Here is a 21,752-nt window from a genome sequence, read left to right as displayed (position 1 = left end):
TTCTTTTGAAGTAGCCAAACTAACTAAATGACAGACCAAATCTACCTGGGAGTTGCTCACCCAGTCTTTGCTGAATAATACCACATAGTGACCGAGTCTCATCCTTTCTTCAAGTTGAGCCTTAAAGCTTAATCTTGGCAGGAACTCTGCTATGATTTATTTTAATGTATGCTGGTTACATATACAAGGTCTGTCCAGAAGTTACCCAGCCATGAACTCTGACAAATAGAGACGTTTACTGAAGAAGATACAAGGTATAAGAAACATTGTACACAGGACAATGGTGCCTCAGGCCCCTTCGATGGAGGCACCTTGGCACCTCACACTGTTCTCCCAGTCTTCATCGGGTGCCTTGCCATATTTGCCTGAACCTCATCGATAGTCTTAAATCTCTTTAGTTTTCAGAAAAGCCAGAAGTGACAGGGTGCCAAATCTGGACTGTAAGGGGGCTGAGTCACCTGGGTGATTTGACGTTTCACCAAAAGACTGTGTGAGACATTGATGCATGAGCAGGCCCGTTGTCGTGATGAAGCTGCCAGTCACCAGTTGCCCATAGCTGCAGCCTTCTGAAGCATCTGAATAGTTTCCTCAGAGGAATGTTCAAGCTTAATGCAAAAGTTGATGTAGATTCATTGCTCTACTCGCTCAGTCATTTTAAATGTGGTAGCCACACAGTACTCATGCTCACTCAGTGGTGTCTACCACCCCCCTTTAGTTTTCAGAAAAGCCAGAAGTGACAGGGTGCCAAATCTGGACTGTAAGGGGGCTGAGTCACCTGGGTGATTTGACGTTTCACCAAAAGACTGTGTGAGACATTGATGCATGAGCAGGCCTGTTGTCGTGATGAAGCTGCCAGTCACCAGTGGCCCATAGCTGCAGCCTTCTGAAGCATCTGAATAGTTTCCTCAGAGGAATGTTCAAGCTTAATGCAAAAGTTGATGTAGATTCATTGCTCTACTCGCTCAGTCATTTTAAATGTGGTAGCCACACAGTACTCATGCTCACTCAATGGTGTCTACCACCCCCACTGTCTAGTACAGTGAAGTCGTTGCTATTCACACATTCACATTCCAGTCCACTGTCCTTGGCTGCCAGGTTACATCACTGTCATGCCCATTGTTCTCATTGTATTAACAATGGCTAGACTTTTTCTGGATCGACCTTGTCTACTGTAGAATTCATGTCCACTTTCTTTATGCTCCACAAAAAATAGTAATTTCCACAGGGTTCTTGCTTGGTAGTGTTCTCTACTCATAACCTACAATTTTCCATCCACTGAGGACAAATGGTAAGCCCCACACATCCCCCCCGCCCCAACTATCTCGTGCACATGCGTGCACCTAGCAAGGCACCTCTCCGGGCACCTAGCAAGCTCAACTAACTTTGATTAGGTCAACTAGGAGAAGGTGAGAGGAAACTGAATAGTGATTGTTTTTTTTAATTACTGTCTAGCTACAGAAAAATAAACATAATGTTCTTGGAAAAATAAAAAAAATGAAGCATGCTATTAAAATGCAGCTTGAAACTATTATTCTCAAAAGAAAATATTGCAGATTTGCATTGTTTTATTTACTATTATGTTTAGGTTGATACACACCTTCGTACCATGATTTTTCAGCATAGGTGCATTAAAATGTCAACAGGAAAGCCTTGAGCATTAAGTTATATTTGTGGCTGTACTAGGTGTGGGCAGGAACTGAGGCAGCAGACACAGCGCTGTTATCCACGAGCTGTGGGAACGTGGCTCCAGGCACCATCGTCACCCCGAGAAATGCACTCACAGCTGTGTTCCAGTCTCAGGAGACACCGGCTCAGGGCTTCTCTGCATCCTTCGTAAGCCGTAAGTGGTACTAAAAACCTGACTTAGAGATCCTTGAAAGGGTGTGGCTGCCACAGGCGGCCTGGGGAGAGTAGGGCACTGCGCTGGGGTTGGCTGGAATGGGCTGCATGTGGGAGTGTGGCTTGGCCACCTAATCCTGAGAGTGCTCCCATCCTTCAAAAATCAGTGAGAATGGAACTGAATTCAATGGTAGGTCAATTGAGAGTTGATGTAAAAGGCTTGAGTGCCACTGAGACACCTAAAATTAACCCTAAAATCCCAAGGGGCCAGGAATTTGGCAGGTGCCCAGGAAACTAATAATTACTCGTCACCCAGGTGCCCAACATGTGGCACATTGACTGCCTGCACTGCAATTACCTGGGGCCTTAGAAGCATGCTGATTCTAGGGCCTCAACAGACCCCTCTGAACTCAGAATTTCCATGGGTGTGGATGGGAGTGTTTCAGCTCCCACCCAGATGATTCTTACAGCCAGTAAACTTTGGGAGCCACTTTCTCCAGAACTTTCCCTTCCTTCTCTTACTGCTGCTCACGAGGGAGGCTAGGGGGAGGTGTAGCAGTGGCTGAGCCTCAGGGCCAAGGTGGTGTGCCTGTTGGCTGAATTGAATCAAGTAGCTGCTGACTGCAACCCACTGCTTAGGAAAAGGTTTGATCAAAGGAATTAGAGGGAATAATGAAGTGAAAGGGTACGTTAGCACAAAGGAAAGAAGGGTGGAGGTCATGAGAGTCAAACCAAGGCCTGCCCTTAGGTCTTCACTGGGTGGCTGGTATCTGAGTATATGTGTGTAACTGTGTGTGCTTGACATCAAGGCAAAAGGGTGCTGATATCCACGTACATGATGGATCAGCGAGTGAGGTGGATTAACTAGTTAGTGGTGGTATGGAGACAAAAGTCATTTTAGTGGTGAAAAGATACTTCTGTTTCTGACACCAGGCATTCCAGGAGTTGGCATTAGTACATTCAACCATTAACAACAAAAAAAGTGGGTATTTTTGTGGTTAGATTACACTGGTAATTAAATAATATAGTTTTCTAGCAATATAATAAGATATTTTAAAAGCACTAGGTGTACCGGTATGGTGCAAATCACTTTTCATCAGCCATTTCTTTATCTATATGAACCATATTAAATCTTTGCTAAGTTATCCTTTCTTTACTATCTTAAAATTAAGTGATTTGCAACAGATTTGTGGTAAAAGTTTCTACTACCTAGTTGAAAACCCTGCAGCATTTTCTAAACAAATATGCAATGTTCTCATTTATTTTTTTAAATGAGAATTCCCTTCTCTTAGTTATTGTTTCTTCAATTTGGAGTGCCTCAGAGAACACGTCTCTGTAGAATTTAGGAAAGTTGAGTCTTTTCCTCACTGATAAAAAGATACAGAATGTGAGAACCAATGTTTTGACATACTTTTTTCTTCCCACATAGGATGTGGGAGTAATTTCACTAAGCCTTCAGGCTACATCATCTCTCCGAACTACCCGAGGCAGTACGACAACAACATGAATTGCACCTATTTCATAGAGGCTAATCCTACATCTGTGGTCTTCCTGACTTTTGTATCTTTCCATTTGGAAGGTAAGCTTATGTGCGTGTAAATTACAATTGATTCTTAATAAATCAATGAGGAACAAGCAGAGGCATAGATAGTCTAAAATCACCATTTGAAGAAAACATTTAAAGTGTTACAGAGCACCTTTGACATAAACTTGATTAAAATTCCATCCAGTGTTTTAAGAACACAGGTACCATGCTATTCCCTCCAGAAGTAAAACAAAATAACACAAGAGCTTTAATAACACAAACCCCAAGTTAATACCTTAAGGAAAATAAGTCTGACATGTATCACATTTAATAATAGCTATTAATTTATTCATTTACATTTGTAGTCTATGGACATAGATGTGGATATACACGCCCACAGTCATGCGCATGCTATAACTAGTGAGAGAAACTATTGAAGTAAAATTTGTAAATATCTGAGCTGTACTTTTAAGTATTGTCACGGGACACCCTTTCATCTCCTTTCTCTTCCACTGTCTTCATCAGTCCCATATACATAGTTGTGAAATCCCTCAGCACAACCACCGCATTGGGTTCACTGCGTCTCTAGGGGATGGGCTGCTGGCGGACCGTGGACCTTCTGGTTCGGGCTGGGCTGTGGCTACAAGAGGCACAACTTGATGTTTACTGGATGCTTTGACACTGCAGGAGAGAGGTCCCTCCAAGCAGATGGGTGTTTTCAACCACTCAGTCATACTAATATTTTTTACAAATTAAATTTTCATTGCTAAAGTATAATTAATCAATAAACTTATCAAGCTACGTCTGCACAATGAAAACTTCTTTCCCTTTTGGTAGTCTACCACAGTAATGAAAAGTTACATTTAGCAAAATGTTCTCCAGTTCTCAGTATCCAGAATATTTAGGTTTTGTAAAAGTGACTTGTTAGTCCTCATACACTGGTAAATTATGCAACGTCTCTCTCCCCATTCAGTCCTTTTTCTGTGACCTCCTTTCCCTGACTTTCATAAGCTGTGGTTTGGGGCACCTGGGTTTGCTAGAAATTGCCAAGTAAGCATGATGTATGTCCCTGTAAAAATGCAGCGTGAAGTTTAATATGATCTTCTCAGCATTTGCTAGCACCAAACCCTAGCAATCAAAAAAAGGTGCTCATGATATAGACAGCATTAGGAGAAAGTAAAGTGGTTTATGTAAGATGATCCAGTTTTCTGTTTTTAATAATTTACACGTGAATAATCTGTAGAGTTCTTCAGTCATACTTGAAGAGTTGTTACCACTGTGCCATAGATTATGATGTTTGATTTCTTCTTTATACCTTTTCCATTATTTTTTATATTCCGGGGGAATGTTTTAATAACAGGGAGAAGTGTATGGCTTGGACTGTGCATTTGCTCTCTTTAAATTACATAAACAAAAGAATGTCATATGCCAATGTCATTTAGAGTAAAAAGGAGACTCTGTCAGACATACTATGTACAATAGCCACAAAAAAGCACCATTGTACCAATGGGATATGTGTTATTACAAGGGAACCTACACTTACCCTAAACAGGAGCTCCCTGACTAGATGGGACACAGGGACAGCATACGCTGAGTACTGGACGTGGGTTGTGGTGGGGCGAGCGTGGCATTTCAGATGGGTCCCCAAGGCCAGGTTGACCATTTACTAGTCATCTGACTGTTTAAATTGCTTAATCTTTTTTATAATCACTTTCATCTTTTTAAAATATAAAATAGTCATTTTAAAAGTCAGAAAATGCCTATAGAAATGTATTTTGCAAACTATAATTCACCGCCTGGCCACTGTTTTGTCAAATCGCCAGATGTGCAGTGACACAAGATGCCTGAAGGCAGATTCTTGGTTTTGCAGATTAAGGGATTTCAACTTCTACTAATGGATTTGCTAATCATGACCCAGTTGAAAAGACTGATTTTTTAAAATAAGATATCTTTATGATAATGCCTTGTGACATTTCCAGTGTTACAAGTACTCAGTATTTTCAAACCGATAAGTAGGTAATTTCTGGCTGCAGTTTAATTAAATTATAATGATTACCAGAAAGAGCAACATTAATCAAATCTTTAATTAGATTCTTGTCACTAATCATGTCAATGCTGATGTTCATTAAATAACATCAAGAAGCTAGAAATTTGTTAGCTACAGTAAAATACCATTCCACCTCTTCTCAAATGGGCCCGAAGAATCCACGTGCAGCCCGCCGTGGTAAAACTGGGGACTGCTCTGGGGTGAGTCACAGCCTCTGGTTTTCAGGGGCACTGGCCTTTCAGACTGCTGCCTATAGGCACTGTTGAGGGGCTGAGTCCCACAACTGAGCCTAACAGACCAGCAGAGCCATGGCTGACCTAGGAGGAGATGAGGGTTACCTAGATTTGCTTTTTTGTTGGGCTATCCCAGCCTATAAAATACTGGAAGCACATTTGTCCATACATCGTGATTGCTGAACACCGACAGCTGGTTAAGGAAGGTTTTCTCTTCAGGCTGGTACACTGAGAATTCAACTCCATACTGGCGGTTTCTGTACCGGGAGGTCACAAAGGTTCGGTAACTTCTTTCTTTCTTTCTTTTTTTTCTTTTTTGACTACTTTTCACCAAAGCTGCTCTAAAAGTATGTTATGATATTTTGTGTTGGCTAAATTTCTCCAACTTTCTTCTTCTTCTTATCTTTCCAATACTAGTCATTCTACAAACTACAGACTTATTTTTTCTATATAATTACTACTTAATACAAAAAATCTGGTGAAATCAGAAGTCATGGGAGAAATTTTCATTTGAGCATTCATTTATAAAACAATCTTTTTTTCTGAAAGTAAACTCAACACAAAAATGGCTCTTGATATCCTGAACAGTGTCTTAAACACTGTGAAATGGGAATTAACAAATTCAAAATGGTTTTTTTTTCTTTTGTCAAAAATGAAACCAGAAACAGAGAAAAGTTAACAGGAAAGGATGAGAGAGAAACTTCCAGTGTTTGTACTTATTTTGTAATCTGATGTCATTAAATAAATACTTATTTTATTTTCCCACCTATTGAACAGTCTAGAAGTATATTTTTGTGTTCTTATTCATGTGGCCAAGTAGATGCCTCCAAATTTCTGGGGAGATTATGGGCCATTTTTTTCATTACTGTGTCAGTTAGAGAAGTTAGTAGACATAGTAACCTAAGGCAAGTGAATGCCTTCTATATCTTGATTGTTCTATTATTAAAATTAGATAATAACATTGATTCACCTTGGTGATGATAATGAAGAGTTTAGAAATTGTTACCAAAAAAATGCCTGTATATAGGCAAATTCTAAACTCAGTTTTCTCAGGTCCAGAATACCTGTTGGTAGGAACTGTATAAAAGAATAGCACATTGCACAGACGGTGGAGAGAACTAGAAAGGCAAATGCTTCGGCTCACGGGCCTCAAGGGATGGATCGCCCCAAATCCCCCAAGGGAATAGGGCTAGATTTCCAGAACAGCCAGGCAGGAAGTCCTATGTAATAGTTGCTTGAGCTTTCTTTGATTAACTTAGAAGAGCTGGGTTGCAAGCTACACTTAATATAAAGCTAAAAGGAAAAAAATCAATTTTAGACTTTTCTTTTTGCCTTTTCCCCCCACTAAGCACAAAAATTGAGTTTTGTCAGTTGTCCTAGTTCACATTCCATCCCCCCATTTAATCGAAGTTTTTTAAGTGGCGTTACTCAACTACTTACCATTTCTTCTCTTTGCTTTCTCAATCATTCTAAAGAAATCAGTATGTAGGCATATTGCATAATTCATTACCTAAGAAAGCATTGGGCAGTGGTTCTTTTGAAATCATTTCTATGGATATTTTATTCAATTTGGTCTAGCACTAGAGGAGGCACTTTGGTTACGTGAGATTCTTCACTTGCCTGTGTTTTAAAACATTGGCCTGCACGCTCTATGGCGCTGGTTTAATCCTAGTACACGCTTCTCCCTCCCTCTGCACTATGCCCTCCACTGAGGTAAGCAGCTGCTTGGAGCAAAGGTAATCAGACGGACAACAGACTGCATTCAGAGCTGCCCCTAATTCACCTGCCTCCCCTCTCCCTAGAGCCCTGTGCAACTTTGCTGAAAAACTTCATCTTATCTACAATATTAAATTGTTTCCACCAAAAGTATTTTTCTCTCTCTACTCCTCTGAGGCAGCTCTCCTCTCTATGACTCTCAGGAAAAAATTGCAATCTGAACCTAAATTCCACAAGTTTGTATAATTTTCTGAGTTACTCATCCCTGGTTCCCTTTCAATTCTCTCCAAGTTCTTGGAATCATAATGGAATTCAGAATCGAACATTGCTTGGTAATAAAGTTCAATGTAATACAAATTATATTTTAGTATATTGAATAGAGAGGCCTACTCATTTGAAACAATGGATGTGTTTTAAAGGTTTTTAGAAGGGTGGATAACAGTCAGGAAAACAAATCATGGAGCATCATCTTACACATCAGAGATTTCAGTAGTAAATACACAACAAATTGTTTACTGAAGATAGAATTAAGAATAAATGTGGCTCCTTGTCCCATGAAAAGGGCTCTAGTTGCAGGAAAAAGTATTGCTCAACTTCAGGATACTTGTCTTCCTCACACCTTCTCATACGTTTCATTGAACGTTACCTTATGGTCATAGCCTCAACTTGGTATTCACCTAGCTTCTTGAATGCCATTTTATAGTCCTAAGTTCCTTTCTCTATCTAACACGCATTCATGCTGGTTGCATTTAACTGCACCTATTCTACTTAAGAGCCTTGTATACGTTTTGGTTAGATATTTAATTGATTCCCCCTATGATTATAGAAAATGGTTTAATGTCATTATTTTCTGATGCCTTTGTCACCAAGTGTCCTCCCACTGAAAATTCGGGCTAATATCTTCAATCTAATATGGTGACGGGTTACACAGAGCTTGTGAAAAAGCTGTATATGTGAATTATTTGACACCTAATGGCATCTTTATATATCAGTTTCTTGTATATTACCCTGTTTATAATAATCCTTGATATGTTCTCAGACTTTAGGTAACTTTCTAAGACCTGATATTATGTAATATATGATTTCTTGTGCAAAAAAATTGGAGGGGCACCCCACTTTAAAGAAGTGACTACTGGAAAAAATACAAGAATGTTTTAATCCATCAAGCAATTTGCCAAATATCATACCTTCCACAGGTTATGCTTAATGCTTTATTTAGTTATTTAATATTATGTTGCTAGCTACAAAATATTAATATCCTTTAACTTCCTCTGCTTCTCCCTGCATAACTTCCTTATTGTTAAATACAGACCTTTATAAACAAATGAATTTTGATTATGTCTCAATAGATATATACCACCTTTATTTTATGGTGACATTTATATAATCGAACTAGCCCTTTTGAATAATTATTTGAAAGAGTAATCAAGCATGACACATCTTACCTTATTTTTCACAGTGTTATTTTGTGAGATAACTATCACTGTGATAGTTTACAAGGTCTGTCCATAAAGTATCCAACCGTGTATGTGAAAAATAGAGACATTTATTGAAGATGTAAGAAACAAGAAATATTAGACATAGGACAATGATGCCTCAGTCCCCTTCAAAGTAGGCACCTTGGGACCTCACACAGTTCTCCCAGTCACCATCAGCTGCCCCTTTGTAGTTTCCTGAATCTCATCAACAATCTGAAATATCTCCCCTTTCAAAGGTGATTTTAATTTTGAGAAAAGCCAGAAGTCACAAGGTACCAAATCTGGGCTGTAGGGGGACTGAGTCACCTGGGTGATTTGATGTTTCACCAAAAAACTCAGCAAGAGACATGATGTATAAGCAGGCCTGTTTTAGTGATGAAGCTGCCAATCACCAGTTCTCCATAGCTACAGCCTTCGAATCATCCAAACAGTTTCCATGGAGGAATGTTCAAGCTTAACGCAAAACTTGATGCATTGTTCTACTCTCTCCGTCATTTTTAATGCAGCTGCTGCACAGTACACATCCTCACTCAACAGGCTCTACTGCCCCCACTGACTAGTACAGTGAAGTCATCATTGTTCACACGTGTACATTCCAGTCCACTCCCCTTGGCTGCCAGGTTACATCAGTGTTGTGCAAACCATTCTTGTTGTAGTAACAAGGGCTGGACCTTTTTCGGACAGACCTCGTGTATCAGGTTGCCAACAACTTAAATACAGAATAACTGCAGAGAAGGCTGTTTGATCAATGTGAGGCCAAGACTGTGATCTAGTATCAGCAATATTGCTTTTCATTCTGTGGTTTTGGATTTATAACTTTATATATTTTGTAGGCTAAAGATATTTTTATCAATAATGCATAGCCTTTTCTCCCTCAGACTCACCTACTCTAAATTTTTAATATTCCGGTGGGGCTATTAGTGTCTTCACATCGAATTCTGAGGTTAAAATTAAGGTACATAGTCTGGCAGTTTTCCAACTGTAAATCTGAGTTTAATCTACTTTTTTGTATTATGTTTCTAACATCATATTGCTTCTGACTACATAATAAGGTCATTGAAATTAAGTAATTCACACTTTTAACTTGTAGATTTATGCCCATTTAGAAACATTTCTCTTCCAGGATTTTCAAAGTGAAGGAATTCTTTGAGGCTAATTTAATAACTATATCTTGAATTGGTACCTCAAGATTTCTTCAAGCTAGATAGAAACTTAGCTGAGGAGCCAGATACATTCCTAAAATGTCTTAAGATTTAAATTGCAGAGATATTTTCTGATAAAAATATCAATTTTATCTGAGATAGTACTTAGATCTGAAAAGGGGAGAGAATATTTTAATGTACAGATATGTAAAAAATACAAATGTGTTCACCAAGGGTCTCCAGTTTAAAATGGTAGGTTATCTTCAGTTTGTTTGGATATAAATTAAAATTCATAGGAAGGACACTGGGTTATCTTATCTCCTCAAAGGAGGGCTTAAAAATAGGAAGGGCAGTAATGGGCTTCCAGGCCTGTGGAACAAGGACCCTTCAGAAAGCCTTCTCTTTCACCCTGTCCTGTTGCTGCTTTCTGTGTGACAGCCCCATTTTCTCCAGCTACAGCCTGGCTTCTGTCATGTGTCAGGAGATAGCTGCTGATATTTTCCAAGTTGAACATGTTTGGCTTTTACTACTGACTCCCTCTTGCTAAGTTATAGTTTGAACACAGTGGATCAGCGTAGACTAGGTCTGATATTGTATCTTGGAGTAATCAATTTATCAACAGTGCTCAGTATGGTGGAGTTCTATAAAAAAACAAACAACAATGATTATTATGATACTCCATGCTATAGTGATTAGGAATTTCTATGGTATAATTAACAGGAAACTTAGCTCAAGCTGATTTACACATAAAAGGTCAATTTGTTAGCTTTGCTTCTAAAGACCTCAAAGCTGGGTGTGCCTCAAACCTGCTTGATCTATCATTTTACTTATGTCATTAAATATTCCACTTTTTCTATTCTCACTCTGTGCTTTTCAGCGTGAGCCTCACCCTAAGGCCGGTTCCTCTTCTGGCTGTGGGGCAGCTGCCCTCACAGGGAGGGCCGCGTACCTCTCAGGCACGTCTAGGAACAGAGTGAGCAGCTGTACGGTGGCGTACTGGAGTGGGCCTAGACCATGCTGTAACAGCCAATCATGCTATTGATTCTATTCCAAATTCTGCATCTAATGACCTCCTGTTGGTAGTATGAAATCGGCTATGGGAGAACATTTATATCATGGAAATTGGCAAATGCTACAAATCAGAGCTGTTTTTTTCCCTTCGGAGAATTAGTTGTTACATTTACCAGCACACTACTGTCTACTCCAGGTCTTGAAATTTACCCTAATTGAATTGTCTTAGGTCACAGGCCCTGCCTTGAAACAAGGTCTATAGCCTGGGGTCTTGAAATTATGAAATAAATGTATATCATAATTTCTTTAATTTATAAGAGTGTTCTGGCAGCAAACAGGTAGTCTGATTTCAGAGTCCACCATGTCATTGCATGCAACTATACAAAGTATTGTAGTGTAGTTTTGGCCAGTTCCAGTGGGGAATTTATAAGTAGGTAAATTTTGTGTGTGAGAGGGGAGGAAGGGTATTCGATATATGCTCATTTTAACATCTATAGTAAAGAAAAGCATTTTGTCAATGAGCACATGAAAAGTATTCCACATTACTAGTCATCAGAGCAATGTAAATTAAATATCACAATGAGATTCCACTTTACACACACCACAATGGCTGACATTAAAGAGACTGACGACACCAAGTAATTGATAAACACGCAGAGCAAGTGGAAGTCTCATACCCTCCCGATGAGAATGCATCCAGATATAACTACTTGGAAGAATTGATTGGCAGTTTCTTACAGAATTAAATACACACCTAATTTATGACCCAGCTGCTCCATTTACCCAAGAGAAACAAAAACATTTTATCATACTAATATCCAGAATGTAAAAGAAATACTCAACATTAAATGGCATATAACCAAATTTAAAAATGGCAGAATAGACCTATTTTTCAAAGGAAATATACAAATGGTCAAGTAGCCCATGAAAGGCTCCTAGCATAATTAGGGAAATGCAAATCAAAGCCACAGTGAGCTACCACTTCCTTCCCACACACACGGCTGCAATAAAAACACAGACAATCACAAGTGTTGGCGACTCTGTGGGAAACCCACATGCATTTCTGGTGGTGTGGGAAAATAGCACAGCCTCTTTTGATAACAGTTTGATAGATCCTCAAAATATTAAACATAGAGTTGCCATGTAATTCAGCAATTCCACTCCTATTTCTATACCCAAGATTATTGAAAACATAATATCCAACACAAAACTTTGTACCTGAATGTTCATAGCCATGTTATTCACTGTAGCCAAAAGGGAGAAGCAAATCCAATGCCCATCAACTGATGAATGGTTAAACAAAACGTGTTCTATTCACACAATGGATTAGCGTTCAGCCTTGGAAGTTATGAAGTACTGACACATGCCACAGCATGGATGAACTTCAAAAACATCATGTGAAGTAGAAGCAGCAGTCATAAAAGGTCACATGTTACATGATTCTGTCTATGTGAATGTCCAGATTATAGACAAATCCATAGAGGCTGAAAGTAGGTTGCTTAGGGGTGGGAGAGCAATAAAGAAGGAAGGGCAAATGGGGGTTTACTTGTAATGGGCATAAGGTTTCTCTACTGGGTGATAAAAATGTAGGTTTGGGGGAAATGTCAGCTACCTAAAGTTATGGGACGGAGTCGGTAACACCTTTGAAAAACCTGAAAAAGAAACTTACATTAGAACCAGTAACTCACCTTCTAAAAATTTATTCTCATGAAATAATGAGAAACTTACACAAATACTTATGTACAGAATATTTGTTTCAACGGTATTTTTAATCACAAAAAGTGGAAAATAATAGAATTATTAAGCATAGGGAATGACTTGAACATGGTATGACGCATCGGTATGTTAGGATTTGTTATATGCATTAAATTTGATGTTTTAGAAGCATATTTAATCACCTAAAAATGCATCTCATGTTATTTTATGTCAATAAAAATCAGGTTATGAAAGAACATATTCAGTATGGTCACAATTAATGTTTTAACAGTATAATTCACATTTAAAGTGACGTCATAAATTGTGGTAATAAAAGGCTTTATAATTTTTATTCTGTAATTTTATTTCTCTTTAGGGTGAGTTGCAATATATATTTATTTATAATTAGAAAACAAAGCAATGATGTATATTTTACAATCACTAAACCTAAGCTATTAATGTTTGTGTGAACATGTATATCCACTGTTCAGAAAACATTAAGGAGTTTCTAATCGTCTCTCTGTGGCAGGAGTTCGTTATCTGTGTATAGCTTCATGCTAAACGGGGTTTTTCAATAGCGGCACTGTGGACGTTCTGGCCAGGCAGCTTTCCTTGCGTCTGCGGGATCGGGGCGCGGGGCTGCCGGGCTCACCGCAGCGGGTTCCGCAGCATCCTGGGCCCTGCCCGCTCCTTGCCGGTGGCATGCCCCAGCGTGCCAGCCCAAATGTCCAGATACTACCGAACGTCCGTGGGAGGCAAAATTCTCCCCAGTTGGTATCACTGAATTTTAAAAAATGATAAAGGAAGAAAATTCTGTTTTTTTTTCAAAGTGAATGTATCTATTGTGAAGTGCTCCCTGTGTTCATATACCTGTGCTTGTTTTGTGACTAGGGTAAACCTCACTTCATCAGAAAACCAAGTTAGACTGAGATTTACCAAATAGCTCTTGATTCTCATTTCCATCTCTATGTAAAGTACATGAATCTTCATTAATTGTTGTTTGAATGTTTCCAGCACTGATTGCTTATATGGCATCCAATTAAAATGCTGGTTGTCAATGCTTTGTACAGCCCGCTCCGCTGTGACAGGAAGCTGTGACAGTGACGGCGTGCGCATCGTCAGGGGGCGCAGCTCGGCCTCTTCACCTCTGGCTACTGTGTGTGGGGCGGAGCTCCTGTCTCCTGTTACCGTCTCTGGTCCACTGCTGCTTAACTTCTACTCCGATTCACACACCACGGACTTCGGTTTCAAGTTTTACTATCACATAACCTGTGAGTAGCCATACCAATGTGTGAAATTTCCTTTTCTTCTTAATTTCCATAAGGAGTTCTAATTGTGATTCATAAATCACCAACTTGAAGATTCAAAGACTTTCAGGGTAAAAATGATCAATTAAGTTCATGGTCCAGAAACATTGAATATTTACATTTTCCTTTTTAAAAAAATGTCTAAAACTCTTTCTCATGCGCTTGGCTAGAACTACTCTTTGAAAATCAAATGGAAGTTTGAAGTTTATTTTGATAATTTCAGTTAAATGAACATGTCTGCCATCTTTAGCTGTTTGTACGTTGCACTGAGATGACTTTTTGGCCTAGGCTATCTAGATGCCTATTTCATTTTCCCAAGTCATTTTGCTAATGTGAAAAACAATCTTGTATACATTTAGAAAACATCTAAGAGAATATCTTTATGATCTTCTGGTAGGACTTTTCAACAATACATAAAAACTGTGAGCCTTAAAAGAAAAGGAAAAAATGATGTATTTAACTCTGTTATAATTTGTAGCTTCTCTATGTCAAAGTCAAAGTGAGAAGACAGGTCACAGACTGTGTGTGCAAGGGCCTTTGTAACAACCAGGACTATTTCATTCTTTAAAGACAATCCAGTCAATGTTTATGTGTAAATTATGAAAATACATTTCCCTATTTTGAATAGGCTTTTCCTCTCTTGCAGTGAATCTGGTTGGTTAGTTTGCTGACAGTGTTTTTCCTACTTCATTCATCCCGGCTTCAGTGAAAGGGGCACAGAAATCTTGTAAAACCTTTGCTTTGGTTTTGTGTTTACTTGATCAAACCCACTTCTAAAAGTAGAAAGTTAAATAGTTAACCTCTCAAATAAGTTACTGTTCCCACTCACAGAGCAGACTGAACGTGTTAGTTGTGTGTGAAGAAAGGCCTTCGCAGCTCGTTCTTGTGAACTGCTACCGGAGTCCTGGGCCCCACTCATGAAGTGTTGCTGCCTGAGGCTTTGTGGGTCTGTTGGTGCAGCCTGGGTAGAACCAAGCAGTGAACAGCCCCTGGTTGTCTTGATGAATAAAGAAAAAGATGGAATTGTTTTACTCTTTTTTGTACAGCTGTTTTTCTGGAATGTTGTATCATTGCTTTATATTCTTTTCCTATTCCTTAATCCCTCAGTTATTAAAATACCATGTATAAAGTTCCACATATCCACTAAAAGAGTCTCATTTAAAGAGTGTTGTTGATAAGATTTCAAATCCTGACAAGCTACAGATTTGGGAGTTATTTAGGCTTTGATGAGCTTTCCAAGGCCATGTAGTTGTGTACGAGATGAAATGGAGTAGTGGCCACGCCAACCTGACATTTAATTCACTGCAGATGTCCACAGAGGTCTGAGCCACAATTTCTCAAGGGCCTACAGAGAAGAGCTTTCCCTGCAAAGTGGGCTCAGCTGAGGTGAAGTATATCCATAAATAAATAGCCCTAAATGGCAGCCACAATTTGTTTCTCATTTCTAAGAGATGTAAGTGGAACATATCCATTGATAGTTTATAAACCGTAGAAATGACATCAAAATATACTAACCCCATTCTAATTTTGGAGTCACAAAATAGAATAAATATACACCTTTCTCACTGCAGTGAGAGGAGGGCACTCTCCAACATTAGGCTGCACAACCTGATTCTCCTTATAAATAGGTCCAAATAATAATAATTTTGTATTTCCATAATAGGTTTGTCATATTGTTATGGCTGTTGTTTTGTTGACTAATGGCAGTAAGTCAGGGCTCTGGGCAGTTGATTGCTGGAGTCAGGGTGGGGAGTGGGCTCAGCTTCTCCATGCATGCTGGGTACCAGTGAGATAAATTTGGTCAAATATAGTCCTTTCCAGTCTTACATCTAAATAGAAATACAGAGGACCCAGCAGCTATACATTTGAGCCCACCGAGAGAGCTAAGCTCAAATGTTCCAAAAATGATTTCCAGTACTGCACCTTTTAGTAGTCTCTCTTTGACAATGGAAACTTGAATCCCTGTTATTGAGAATTTCAAGATCACAGACCTTCCTGGATTCATATGCCCATAATGTGCCTTGGATTCTGCCCACCTTTTCTGAATTTCCAGTTATCACTGTGCTCCCTCTGAATCTGTGGATTAAATGTAGAGAAAGGACAGGTATGTCCCAACATACGAAATGTTTTTTTCTCAGCCATTAATTTGACTCAGACTTATTCTGTTCCAAGATATGCCTTAAAATATTCTTTCCTACTTCTACTCCCTTACTGTCTCCTCCTTCCACCTTGATGAGAAAGTCAGATTTAATTTAAACATAAGGAAGGAAGCTTTACGTTGCTTTAAGAAAAGTAATTATTATCTCCCTTAGAGAGAAAGATACAATAGTAAAGATGATCTCAAAGGTATTCTCCACGGCATGAGTACTAATTGTTCCCCGCACATTCCCCTGTCTTCTGTTGCAGCCTGTGGTGGTGCGTTCAACTTCTCCGCTGGACTCATCTCCAGCCCTGCTTACTCACTTTCAGACTACCCTGATGATATGTCCTGTTGGTATAACATCACTGTTGGAGACAGCAAAGTGGTCCTGCTCAAGTATGTAAGACAAATTTACCTTCTTAACAAAACCAGTTTAGCTCAATTTACATCAAGGAATTCCTGAAACATGGTGAGCATTGATTCTCATCAGAGGCATAGAGAAAATGTTAACCTGGGAAGTGGGCCTCCTATCCTTCACACACACCAATAGTGCATGGTGAAGGGGAAAACAGGCACTCCACCTGTTAAAATGACTCTTATAATTTTCCAACAGTTTCAAAGGATCTTCATATAATAGGTGTAAAGTTATAAGCCTATCTTAAAATAGAAGGTGTGGGGAGGGTAAGAGAAAGCAGTTTCCATTTCTTGGACACTTCCTGTACTCACAAAAATACTTTAACACTTTCTGTAATTCTGTTATTTAATTCTTAAAACAGCCATATAACGTATATATTATTAACCTCATTTTATTAATGAGGAAACTGAGTTTCCAGAAGGTGAAATAAGTTCCCAAATTGATACATTATCCAATGAAGAGTCGATAATGTGAATCCATATCCAGTTTCCTCCCCAACTCTCCCTACTATTTCCCTGTTCTACCTCTGAATGGCTAAATTTTCTAACTGCTGAGGAGATTTACTTTTGTGTATCAGAACGCCTCTAAATCGGTGCTACATGAGCTATCTGACATGTGTAAAATTCTCTCCTAGTCCTACTGACTCCCAAGTCGGCTGAAGGCAATGCAGTCTCTGGTTCTCCAGGGTGACAAGGTTCCCCATGCTTTCACCCTGTGTGGGGTGTTCTAGCTCGGTGGCCCAGTGCTACGCAGCATGTGGGGGAGACCCCTGGGGGTTGGCGTAGTTCACAGCAGCTCGATGGGCTAGGGCCACTCCCACCTGCCTCCCCCTCAAAGTCATGAAGTCTCTGCAGTTTCCCTCCAGGGGGCTGCCATACCAAATGGGTTCATGGATGTAAGACAGGTCTCTTCAGGCTTGATGTGGTTCCTGGATCAGACAGACAGTAAGGGGTCTATAGGCAGGACCTTGAAGGAAACTGCAGATCTTACCTGGGACTATTGGTAAGGGAGCTCTGCCTCAGAGCCAAAAAGTCCTTTAAATCCTAGGAACAAAAAAAGATAAACAAAAATTGCCAAACGACCAGGAGCAGAAGCCTGTGAAGGGATCACTTGCCCGGAAAGGAAGCATAAGCATGGTTCTTGTTATTTGCCATCCTACCAGAGTCTTTGTTTCTTACGTGTGTAGGATTATAGTTGGTGTGCGTGTGTAGTTTTTTTCCTTTCTGTTTCCTGACTGGGCTCTGAGCCTCACACTATATGAAAGTTCACATGGGTATGTTTGGACAATTATGTAGTACACATTCTGATCTTTAAGAGCCTGCATTCCGTGAAACATAACCATTCTAGGTGCTGCAGAAGTTGTAGGGATTAGTAAAGCACAAATCCTTCCAGCAAGGCTCTCAGTGGATGCCAGCCATATACGGTTCTCTGTCAGTGAGAGTCTCCAGATAGCTTCTGTGTTCTCCTGAGAACACGATGCAAAACAAAAGGTCAAAATAGCTCTGTTTTTTTTATTTTTCTCTCTATATTTATGATATGGAAAATCAATGTGTTGTCTATAGAGAATAAGATGAATAGAAGGTTTGGGAAATTACCTAGCTATTGTTCAGCTCTCATCTTCTGTTACAAGAACATTCAGCGTTCCAAGTGGTTAAATAATGTTTTTATCTTGTTCTCCCTCCTCAGTTTGAACAAATTTAGCCAATCAAACATTTTTGGGAAAAATTGATTCTTTTTTTTCTTAAAGTCCTTAAAAGGAACTATTTTAATTGTTAGATATTTTCAAATTATTCTGTATTTTGTGTTATTTATTATAACCACTAGCAGAAAAAATCCTAAGAAAGCAGAAGAACATAAAAATAAGGACAGGATAGCAAATAAGTTAAACAAAAAAATTTTTAAGTAAGCATAGTAAACACTCCATAAAATCCTAAAGAAAAAACATGTAGAAAGGCCTTAAAAACTATGTTAGGGACATGGCCTGTGTGGCTCAGTTGGTTAGAGCATTGTCCTATATACCAAACATTGTGGGTTTGACTCTCGGTCATGGTACATATCTAGGTTGTGGGTTCAATTGCCAGTCAGGGCATGTAGGGGAGGCAACTGACTGAGGTTTTTCCTCTCACCTCAATATTTCTCTCTCTGTTACTCTCTAAAATTAAAAAATAATAATAATGGTATGTTAGGCCATCATAAAATTTCGAGGTGCATCTGTCAGAATAGGTTGTAAGAGGTAGCAAGCAGCCCGAAGGCACAGTAGTGTAAACGAGTTTAGTTCTCACTTGTGTGAGGGTGTCCAGTGTGACCTGCCTGAGGCTCAGCTCATTATGGTCACTCAGTGGCTCAGGCTGGTGGAAATGTCATTTCTGCATTCGCATCCAACACCATCACTGCACTGGGCAGGCAGCTGTGGCAAACTGAGTAGTAGGTTCATAATATTCTTCCAAAAAGTAGTACCTACCACTTAGTACCTACCTAAAACTTGCTTTGGTCATGGCAATGTGTATCTGAGGACCACGTCAAACCTCAGAGTGTGCACAGTAGGGCAATCCTAGCAAACACTGGAAGACAGAGAGTGGGCCTATGTGACCCAGTTCCCGGGACCACCGTAGTGATCTTAAACGTGAGTTTCTGCTTATGTCAGTCATAGAAGATTCAAGAGAATTGAGTTTATTTTTTTCTACCATTGACTTTTAAATTTTAGAATTTATTTTATGGGAAATAACTTATTTCATATTCCTGATTTTCAAAATAGCAATAATGATCACTTGTTTTGTTCTTTAAAAAAAACATCTGTTATATGCCAGACACCATAGTTTGTTTCTGCATATTGTTGTGGTTAGCTTTACTGTAAACTACCACTTTGAAAGAGGGAAACAATGACTGTGAGAAGGAGGATGGAGCTCGGATTCTAAAACCAGCGTTCCCTCCACTATAGCAGCACCCTCCCATAAGTGAAAAATAGGTCATAGTACCACTTAGTGGCACAAAATAACAAGAGAACAGAGTAAGTGCTAGATTGAAACAATATGTTTTATTTATTTAGAGAGGAAGGGAGGGACGAAGAAAGGGAAAGAAACATCAATGTGAGAGAGAAACATCGATCTGTTGCCTGCTGCAGACGCCCCAACCTGGGACTGGCCCGCAACCCAGGCATGTGCCCTGACTGGTAATCGAACTGGTGACCCTTTGCCTTGCTGGACAATACCCAACCTACCAAGGCACACTGGCCAGGGCTACATGCTATACTCTTAATGAGACTGAAATGGAAAAATATATATATCAGTTCAACTTGTCATAACTTAATCTCAAATAGACTTAATACGTCCCTGACTCTAAACTGCTAGACATCCATATCTAACTCATTTTTATATCCCCAGTGCTTACCACACTTTCTGACATATTGAGGTCACTTAAAAAATGTTGGCTAAATTTTTGACTGGATTAGTAAAATAGCATTTTGTTTCTAATATTTCCTATCAAGAAAAGTTTGCATGTTCTGCTTTTAGCCTTTGTCTTTTGGGGGGAGGGGTCAGGAAATAAAGGAACTATTTAGCATAAATCCAAGTGGAGAACATCAGTATTTACAAGGTTCATTTCACAGGTTCATTGACTTCGATGTGGTTCCCTCCACCTTCTGCTCCCAAGACTACCTGGCAGTGTATGACGGTTATAACATCAGTGACCCCCTTCTTGGCAAATACTGTGGTTCCAAGCTTCCACCAAATGTTAAGAGCAGTAATAACAGTATGCTCCTGGTGTTCAACACAGATTCATTTCAAACAGCAAGAGGTTGGAAGATATCTTTCTGGCAGACATTGGGTAAGAATAATGGGCATGTAAATCTATTTTTCACGATGCTTACTTCTTGGTTTATTGAATTTTTTTTTTTTTTACCTGGCTAAAGTTGCTTTTCATTTTAGGTTTAGAGGAATATGTCACATGAAGTTTTGGTTTTTTAAATTATGTGTAATATATTCTGAGGGTTTTTTTAATCATTCAACAAATGTACTTCTCTAGTTTACTAAGGTGAAGTCTGTCTACACAGCCATCTCTAATGAGACCGGAGCCTGCGTTTATCACCCACGGGAATGATAGAAGTTGAGCCTGAAAGCAGCCCAGGGCCAGATCACCAAAGAAAGCCCCATTGCCTGGGTTGACTTTATCCTTGAAATTGTTAAGAGCCTTGGAGAATTTTAGGTGAGGACTGAATGGCCAGATGACTCCTGGGAAGAGCATAGTGGTACCAGTGTGGAGAAAGTCTCAGGGGGCCTTCTGACCTGAGAAGGAAGAAGCGTGTCATGGGATTCCAGATGACAAACATTGGAGGCTCAAACTAACATGGCAGGAATGGAAGCAGAAGAGAGGGCAGAGGTCACAGGGGTGCTCAGAAGGCACACTGGGCAAACAGCATTTGGAACTTTATACATGACATAAGGACATGCCCTGTTGATGACTTTTTATGAGTAACTTGTTGGATAGTGGTGCCTCAGGAGGCTAAGATTTAGGAAAGAAATATTATATTTAGTTTGGAGCATTTAGGGTTAGGGAGGGCCCATGAGATACCTAAATTAAAAAATATAAGAGGAAGTTGAAGCTTGAGAAACAATTTGGGCTGGAAATAATGATCGAGGCACTGTCTGGAGGTAAAAGGAAAAGCTAAATGTGAGGATAAATCACAACTAGCACCTCAGTGTAGCCCCACTGCATGTGAGCAATAGCTACATAAAATTAACAAAGGACTTTACATCATATACGGTAGCTAATCAATGCTCTGTTTATCTATACTCACAGCATCAGTGGCACAATCTAAGATAATTTATATTTGACTCTGGAAAACGTTTTGATTCTTCCATTTGAATAGAGGTGTGATTAATGTTCTGAAAATGAATGGCTCACTGAACAAATTCTGTATTTTGTGAAGCCTCAGTGAAACCTGGGAAATTTTCTACCAAAAGAATCCTGACTTATTGTTCAAGCTCTTTATTTCTCTTTTCCGCATGCTGTGGATAACCCTCATCCCTCTGATTCAAAGCAGAGCTTACCTTCAACTTCTATGCATTTAGCATGATTTGTGTGTGTGTGTGTGTGTGTGTGCACGCATTTCTTGAGGGAAGCAATTAGACATTGTGTTTCAAAGGCTTCACAGTAAGCCACAGTCATCATGAAAATCACTTTCACCACCTACCCTCCTTAGTTCTCCC

General features: G+C 39.4%; 1 protein-coding gene across 1 annotated transcript in view; it reads left to right on the top strand.

Moving 5' to 3' along the window:
- Positions 1–21,752, top strand: part of CUBN (cubilin) — a 254,992-nt gene that overhangs the window by 195,812 nt on the left and 37,428 nt on the right. Inside the window, exons 55-59 of the mRNA XM_037060773.1 lie at positions 1,684–1,840; positions 3,269–3,418; positions 13,757–13,957; positions 16,400–16,529; positions 20,153–20,370. Coding sequence (XP_036916668.1) covers positions 1,684–1,840; positions 3,269–3,418; positions 13,757–13,957; positions 16,400–16,529; positions 20,153–20,370 — 856 coding nt within the window. The remainder of the gene's footprint in view (positions 1–1,683; positions 1,841–3,268; positions 3,419–13,756; positions 13,958–16,399; positions 16,530–20,152; positions 20,371–21,752) is intronic.

The sequence above is a fragment of the Sturnira hondurensis genome, unplaced genomic scaffold, assembly GCF_014824575.4.
Source record: "Sturnira hondurensis isolate 20B ecotype Veracruz unplaced genomic scaffold, ASM1482457v3 Scaffold0012488, whole genome shotgun sequence".
Taxonomy (NCBI): domain Eukaryota; kingdom Metazoa; phylum Chordata; class Mammalia; order Chiroptera; family Phyllostomidae; genus Sturnira; species Sturnira hondurensis.
Note: the sequence above shows the minus strand (reverse complement) of the source record. Positions and strands in the feature narration are given on the sequence as shown.